The sequence below is a fragment of the Wasmannia auropunctata genome, unplaced genomic scaffold (assembly GCF_000956235.1).
Source record: "Wasmannia auropunctata unplaced genomic scaffold, wasmannia.A_1.0 LD336057.1, whole genome shotgun sequence".
Classification (NCBI taxonomy): domain Eukaryota; kingdom Metazoa; phylum Arthropoda; class Insecta; order Hymenoptera; family Formicidae; genus Wasmannia; species Wasmannia auropunctata.
The window spans coordinates 1,166,495-1,174,229 of record NW_012026833.1 but is presented as its reverse complement, the minus strand read 5'-3'; the positions used below and the strand labels follow the sequence as shown (position 1 = coordinate 1,174,229).

General features: G+C 41.6%; 2 protein-coding genes across 3 annotated transcripts; both read left to right on the top strand.

The window, feature by feature from the left end:
• Nucleotides 1-560: 560 nt before the first annotated feature.
• On the top strand, nt 561-2,386 carry LOC105450725 (40S ribosomal protein S5). 2 transcript variants are annotated; one of them, XM_011690701.1, is made up of 3 exons: nt 561-654; nt 1,394-1,766; nt 2,055-2,386. In XM_011690701.1, exons 2-3 carry the CDS (start codon nt 1,401-1,403, stop codon nt 2,337-2,339), a joined length of 651 nt encoding a protein of 216 aa, XP_011689003.1. In that variant the 5' UTR covers nt 561-654; nt 1,394-1,400; the 3' UTR covers nt 2,340-2,386. The 2 variants fall into 2 exon arrangements, with proteins under 2 accessions (XP_011689003.1, XP_011689004.1); XM_011690702.1 differs by having other exon boundaries at nt 600-690.
• A 252-nt stretch (nt 2,387-2,638) lies between these two features.
• On the top strand, nt 2,639-3,628 carry LOC105450724 (NADH dehydrogenase [ubiquinone] 1 alpha subcomplex subunit 5). The gene is made up of 3 exons (XM_011690700.1): nt 2,639-2,751; nt 2,907-3,068; nt 3,157-3,628. Exons 1-3 carry the CDS (start codon nt 2,731-2,733, stop codon nt 3,328-3,330), a joined length of 357 nt encoding a protein of 118 aa, XP_011689002.1. The 5' UTR covers nt 2,639-2,730; the 3' UTR covers nt 3,331-3,628.
• Nucleotides 3,629-7,735: the final 4,107 nt, after the last annotated feature.

Below are 7,735 nucleotides of genomic sequence, written 5' to 3'. Positions count from 1 at the left end.
CTCGAAAAATTACGCATTAGAAAGTACGGAAATGTACATACTTTTGAATACGTAATTTTTCGAGAATAAAAATCCAGCAGACTCGAATAGGGGATTTAGTACGGACACGCACCACAAATTGTGCAGAAAACTGGATTTTGCTATATAATTTGGATCCACTTCTTCAGAGGGCGCTAGTGCACGAGGGGATTTTAACGTTACAGCCAAAAGGCCGTCATCGTGTGACATCATGTCCTCTCTCGGATCAGAGAGTGATGCTTCTCTCTGATTTTACATAGCCACGAGATATATTTCTTTCAGTTGTGTCTCTACATTATTTATTTATTTTTTCTCTTTTTTATTTCAATTATATTTATTTCATCTAGAGTGCGAAAGGTGCAGTATAGTGCAGCTGCAAAAAACACACCTGTGGTCAAATCAGCAATTGTGTACTTTCCTGCATATTTATTGGTGTTACTCATCGCAGACGTTGATCTTGAGATGCATTTATATTTGCATCGCGTTTTCGACCAAAAACGGTGTCGAATTTTCACGCCCCTCCGCCGCCGGGCTGCAATTTTGACTAGCGTTTCAAAATCCGGCGATCTTAGGCAGGTGGCGCTCGCGGTGTAATGGCCTTTTCCTATTCACGCCCGCACGGACGAAGACGTGAACGTAAGTTACCGCGTAGGAATAGCCGTTTGCTCCGAGGTAATTTCGCGAGGCGGTGCGGGTCGGCGTTGTCGAGCGATCGTGGACGGGCGGTCGTCCGCGAGTGATCGTGCGGGTGCGGGAAAGCGTGCGGGATCTCGCGCGAGAGAAGCACGCGCGGAGCAGCGGTACATGTGACCGCGTGGCCATGTGTTTTGCCAGTTTCGTGCCTGTCCGGACCTTTTCATTGAGCAATTTAACGAGCTGGAGCGTTCGCCTAGCGATCGACTTACGCGGAATCGCATCGTGCCGTATCGTCGATTTTCGTTCCTCTGTTTACGCTTCGACGTGTGCCAAACAAAACGCGACAGCCGCCCCCGAAAATATAAATATTTCCCTCTCTTTCTCTGAGAATTGTAACGAATTTGTCCGATTTATCCCAAATTATTTCTTTAAATTGTTAATAAAGATTGTAAAAATTTAATGTGTCCTCTAATTTATTGTGTTAAAAGTTATTTTAATTCTTTTATATATTTGTTACATTTTTTTTTTTAATAGATTAAAAGAGAAAATATATATGAGCTTTGTATAATATGAAAATAATTTGTTATACAATATTAGAAATCATTTAAAATTTGACTGAATTTGTATACATTTAGGAGTATATAATTTGGGATACCTTAATAGAAAAATTATTCGCGGTTTTTTAACTTATGTTTTATTACAAGAGCAAGTAACAATTTTTTTTCTTTTTCTGTGACAGATAAACAATGGATGACAAGGAAGCTTTCGAAGATATGGTGGTGGCCACCACAAATACATTGCCGGTAGCCATGCCGGCTGAATTGCCAGAGATTAAATTGTTCGGTCGTTGGAACTGCGACGACGTACAGGTGAACGATATGTCTCTGCAGGATTACATCGCAGTTAAGGAGAAAAACGCGAAGTACCTTCCACATTCGGCAGGGCGTTACGCGGCGAAGCGCTTCAGGAAAGCTCAGTGCCCTATTGTGGAGCGTCTTACAAACTCGCTTATGATGCACGGCAGAAATAATGGAAAAAAATTAATGGCTGTGCGAATCGTGAAACACGCCTTCGAAATCATTCACCTTCTCACTGGCGAGAACCCTCTGCAGGTGAGTTTTGCTGTTTAAAGTTTGCTCTACATTCGAGACCTTTGTGTCTTTACTTTGAATATTTGTACATTGGACTACCTTAAAGAGTTTAATTTGAAAGTTTATGTACACATACACACACATAATAGTCTATTATTGTATTTATTATTAACTTTATTATATTTATTTTATGTTCATCTCAAATTTAATTTTAAATTAATGTCACTTCATACGCGAGGCACATTTAATTAATTTACATAACGTAATTGAATATTACACTTGTTTCATTCGAACATTTGTGTTTTTCAGGTTCTTGTCACAGCCATCATCAACTCTGGACCGAGAGAAGATTCCACGCGTATTGGTCGCGCTGGTACGGTGAGGCGACAGGCCGTGGACGTTTCCCCGTTACGACGTGTTAATCAAGCCATCTGGTTGTTGTGCACTGGCGCGCGGGAGGCCGCATTCCGCAATATTAAAACGATCGGCGAGTGTTTAGCCGACGAACTCATTAACGCCGCTAAGGGTTCGTCGAATTCGTACGCGATCAAGAAGAAGGACGAATTGGAGCGCGTCGCCAAATCTAATCGATAAATATTTCTACATGCGGAAAAAATAAATAAAAACGTTCTATCTTTAAATTGCCCCTCACTTATTTATTTCCGATCTCCACTGATTCTCTGTTCCTCGTCTTAAAACGTATTTTAATGAATTAAATTCTTTTTAAGATGAGATTTTTATTCTAATTACTGAAATTTTGCACATTATTCGAATTTCTTTAAATAACGTAATATTAAGAATTTCAAAAGATGTTCATCGCGCAGATTCGTGCCATAGAATTTTGTAACAATAGTGTGTTCAGAAACTCATCATGATCTTCCATAAGACGGTATACATGCATGACAATAAATTTTGAGGTTAGAAAACTGATGGAGTGAAGGGAGATCTCTAACATAATCGAGTGTTAGGTAATACCGCCCTGACCATGGCAGGTGTGCTCAAAAAGGTAATTTATCTACGCATGCAACGATGCACACGCGTAATTAGCCGGTCGTAACATGTATTTCCACTATATTCGTCGATTCTGATACAAATAACTCTTGCAAGGATTCAGTGAGTTCACTTCACACTTTTTAACATAGACAAAACTTTCATTTGCAGTCTACGAATTTGAAAGGACTAGCCGTGTGCAAGAATCCTCACATGGAATTAATACCGCTGTACAATAGACTTCTGAGAGTGCTGGGCCAGTTCCCGAAGGATTACACTTATCGGAAGGAAACGGAGGGGGTTATCAAGAGCAGACTGACGATCGTGCAAAAGGTGAATAGCACAACTCGTGGAGGCAGCAATGATTATCCTATGTAATAATTGTCATGTACTGTTTCTGAGCAATTGTAACATTTTGCAGACTGAAAGCGTGCAAGCTATAGAAGACAAGGTGGGCTGCGGACAGGTGGAGGAGCTTATAATACAGGCAAAGAACGAGTTGTCGCTGGCGGAGAAGATGTTGGTCTGGAAACCATGGGAGAAATTAATGCAGGAAGCACCGTCCAACCAGTGGACGTGGCCGCCACATAAATAATCCTGATTTATAGTTCTTGTAAATAGCATACAACTAAGTGCGCGTGACTCGACAGCGCGTTATATACTCAAGCTCGCAATATATTAATGTGACATATTGTTATTTAATGAATATTCCTTCTGGTAAATATTCACTCCAGTTCTTTCTCACAAGTTTTTTTTTTCAGCAAAAGCTGTGGAAAGTCATTTAAAGATGTTGTAGAGGACGAGACGGGGAGATAGATAAATCCTTGAAATTTTCTTATCCTGAATCGTGACAGATATATTTTCTAATGGTATTAAATGTTTCACAATTTTAATTCGGCAGTTTATTTTATAATATATATTGCAAAATTTCGTTGCGTAAAACTGTAGCGACTGTCCCTTATTGTTTACTTAGTTTACTATTATTATGTCCTTTAACAATTTTTCCTTAATTTGTTTTAATCATGCAAAAATGCTCTTTTCTGTACGTTTGTTCATTCATTATTGTGCACGTCAAACGCAATTCAACAATGATGTGTACGATTTTTTTTTTAGAGGTTACTGGAATATAAAAATATATTCGGTAAAGTAATACCAGAGCTGGTAATACAGAAATGTAGGAAATTCCTACTAACTTAGTGATTCGGACTCGACTTCGCTAGATGACGCCAGCATGCAGTTGCGGTGTGCCTTGCGAATATCCAACGTATATATCTCCTACTAAATGTATGTATCTTACGTGATTTATTGCAGATAATAATCTCCTCTAACGTGTGAAACGTGTGGAAGAAAATAAATTATGATTAAGTATGTACAGACTTCATACATATAAGTTTACGCAAAACGCGCGTGATTCATGTCACCAAGAAAAAAAAATTCAGATAGGAATGATAATAGTAGGAAAAAGTAATAGCGGGCGGTCTCTCTCCATGGTCCGCGCTCCAGTGCATAGTTGCGCGCAACCGCGCTCCCGATAGTCCCGTCCCGATTATTACGAAGTGTACGCGAAGTAGACGCGTGTTTCTCGATATCGGTCTTAATACTTATTTAATTGCACAAGTAGCCCCTTCTAAAAACGATCGTAATTAAAGCATATCGGAAAATAACTATTAATTTATTCAAATGAATGAAGTTCGAACAGCAGACAGTTTTATATGTAGAAGCCGAGTCATTGCCGATTGTTTCGACTTGATCGTTTCTTTCGACTTCCGGATCTGACCGCCCCGGCAATCACATTATTCGTGAGTCATTATCTTATTGCGCGCCGGCTATATATATTGGCATCTCGCTCTTTACTCCTTTTTTATTCCTGCGTATCTCCCGGCCCTAATAATCGCAAAACCGGCCGCCCGTGTTCCTTTCGGTTCCTCGCGGTGGTCCGTCCGAATCGTTCGTTCGGATCGATCGTGATTGGGTTTTGCACACGGTTAAGTGCACCGACGAAAAAACGGGGTGGTCGTGGCGCGCGCGAGGAGGGGGGGAGGAGAGCCCGAGGCACCGTAATTTTCTGATCGTCCACCGAAACCTGACACGGATGCCGGGCGATGAGGCGGTCTCTCTCTCCCTGGTCCGCGCTAAAGTGCATGACTGCGCGCAACCGCGCGCTCCCGATAGTCCCGATTATTACGAAATATAAAACACACGTTTCTCGATATCTTAATAATTATTTAATTGCACGAGTAGCCCCTTCTAAAAACGATCGTAAACAAGTTAATAATGTTTATCATTTTCGTCGCATCGCGAATGGATTCACATATATGCGAGTGTCGCGAAAGCGAGAGCATCTTTATGTCAAAAGTACGTAAAAGTCAATTGCATCGAAGAATGCGATAACACGATTTTTCGCGATAAGAGAGAACAAAAATGCGTGCCATACTAATGGACACGAGAAGTCCTTTCTGCAGTTTCATTAGTGTTAAATACTCTTTTACGTTTATAAGTATACATACATATATTCATTATAACGTTAAAATAATATTAAAACAGTTTAAAGTATAAAGACTTTTGAATTCGTGAACCACTACACGCTTACCTATATCCTAGCACTCCGTATATTTTTGTAATTTTGTGCAACATTTTGCGAACATTGACGCGTGAAAATTGCACGGAAAGAGACAAATGACTTTCCACAATATCGCGAAAACAGAATATATTATAGATGACTTTAGGATTAAAACTCAATTTTCTTTAATATAGGTTTTGATTATAGTCTGCTTGTACGAAAATTAATTGATCGAGTAGTAAATTAATGATGTGCATTAATTTTGGCGAATTGATTCTCATACAAGTTTTATCATAGCAGCAAAAGCAATTTGATGTTTGCAATAACACAATGATTTTGCGGAAGCTTAGATTTCATTAAGAATTGTTAAATAATAAATTCACAATCGAGAGAACGTTTGTATTAATCGCTTATTATCGTTAGCAAACAAATATTTCGTACATTATTACGTTACTATATATATTTATGAATGGATTAGTTCATTTTCGGCCTATGACATACAATTTTTTTTAGCCAATATCGAGATATAAAAAAGATATATTTTTGCACATAAGCTTTAATAATTGTCTCATTCTATCAGTATTCTTTTAAAATTGATTGAATAAATTAACGACATGCATTATTTTTGTTGCATAATGATTGCCATACATAAGTTTTGTGATAAAAGCGAATGCACTCAACCTAAATTTCAATATTTCAAATAAAGAATACAATAATTTTCAAAATAACTTTTTATTTTAATAACAAGAAAATATAAATCGTTTAATAATATTGAGAAAAACGCTTGACAGTGGAATTATTAAAAAAGAAGAAAAGTTTATGTATGCATGTGTATCAAATGATATTAATTATTACTATCGTGTTAATATACACATGTCGAACATTAATGGATTTTCTTTTTACAGTTAATATACTTTCATTCATTTTCGTTGGTATAATAGTGCAGTACCTACAGCGAAATGATCTTAAATTAAAGCTCTTTTGTCGGACACGCGATTATGACGTGGAGTCAAAAGTCAGCAGGTCATTGACTGAAATTGCTATTAAAAACCGAAAGACGAGTGCCGGTCTATAATTTCCATGTTCGCCCGCTTCGTTCTCGATTGGTCGAGTCCCCAATTTGCAGCGCGCGCAATCTCAATTTTCAATCTAACAGTCTAATGCACGGAGTCAAGCCGTGGCAGCTAGGCGCGCGTTGAGCTCGAGGGCGCGCCGCGCCGTGACCGGCTCGCCTCGCGTTATCAGTGGCTCGTTTCCCGCGGAAGAGAGCCGTCCTTGCGTCCCCCTGAAAAAAAAAGGTCCGTGGCGCGCGGCGAAGGATCCACGGCGGCTCCCCCGGGGGAGGCTGATAGAGAAGAGCGAAATGGAAAAAGGTGTACCGTTCTCCGGCGAGAGAGGTAAACGAGCGGGTGGCGCGCTAGCGCGGGCTGGCGTGTTGGAGGGGGGGAGGGGGTGGCGCGGCACGGCGCGCTCCGTCCCCACCCCGCCGCCGCGCCGGTCTACGGTGGCGCGACGAGTCTGCGCGCCGCGGCGCGGCCGGCGGCGCGCACTCGCCCGCGAGACGCCGAAGCGACAGGTAGCGGTGTACAGTTCGTCGCGCGCTCGCGCACTCGCCGTCACTCTCCTCCTGTCCCTCCCCCCACCTCCTTTACCGCGCGCGCCTCGTGCGATGTAAACACGGCCCGCGTTCGGCAGGTGGTCGCAGCTGCGAACGCGCCGCGGTGCGGTACTGTTCGCGCGCGTGTCGGGAACGCGGAAGAGTATCCTACGAGAGAGAGAGAGAGAGGAGAGAAGTTGTATAATAATCGTATCGTGTACAGGTATCGGCGTCGGCGTTTGGCAATCGACAGTGATCGTGACAGTGCATGACATCCGTCGCTCGTCCGTCCGCGATCGAGAACGCGCAGTGCATTCTTTTCTCGCTCCATCGGACGGGGTGCCAGTGATCTTCCTGCTTGTCAGCCACTGGGTATCGCGAGTTCGAGTGTCGCATCGAGGAGAGAAGGCTCCCTTCCTGAACGCGGTTAACTTTTCCTTCAATCAACGTCTGAGACAGCCCGGCGGCGACGGCGTCGTGGGAAAGGGAGCAACGTCGCGGACTTATCGGTGAGTGAATTATCGAATTTTTGCATCTTTCTGTCGAGAGAAGAGAAATAATCGGCCGAGTGTTGGACATATCGGAGCAGGCTTCACGCGACGGAACTTAACCCTTTCGAATTAAGTATCTCTGAACAAGAGACATTTCTTTCCGTAGAGAAACGCAATTGAGATTATTGACGATTGTTTGGACGGCGATCGTGTCAATGTTTGTAAAATCATTTAGTGTTGATGACGAAGCTTTGGCCTAAAACTTGTTGGCCTCGGTTAAAATTTCGCTTTTAATTTATCTGTTAGAAAAAAGAAACTTTTACAGTTAAAGCGAAAATAATTAATGGTATAA

Coding starts and splice junctions, on each gene's coding strand:
- LOC105450725 (XM_011690701.1), top strand. CDS start 1,401: ATGGATGACAAGGAAGCTTTCGAAGATATGGTGGTGGCCACCACAAAT. Junction 1,767..2,054: donor CTGGCGAGAACCCTCTGCAG/GTGAGTTTTGCT, acceptor TGTGTTTTTCAG/GTTCTTGTCACAGCCATCAT.
- LOC105450724 (XM_011690700.1), top strand. CDS start 2,731: ATGGCAGGTGTGCTCAAAAAG. Junction 2,752..2,906: donor TGGCAGGTGTGCTCAAAAAG/GTAATTTATCTA, acceptor TTTCATTTGCAG/TCTACGAATTTGAAAGGACT. Junction 3,069..3,156: donor GACTGACGATCGTGCAAAAG/GTGAATAGCACA, acceptor AACATTTTGCAG/ACTGAAAGCGTGCAAGCTAT.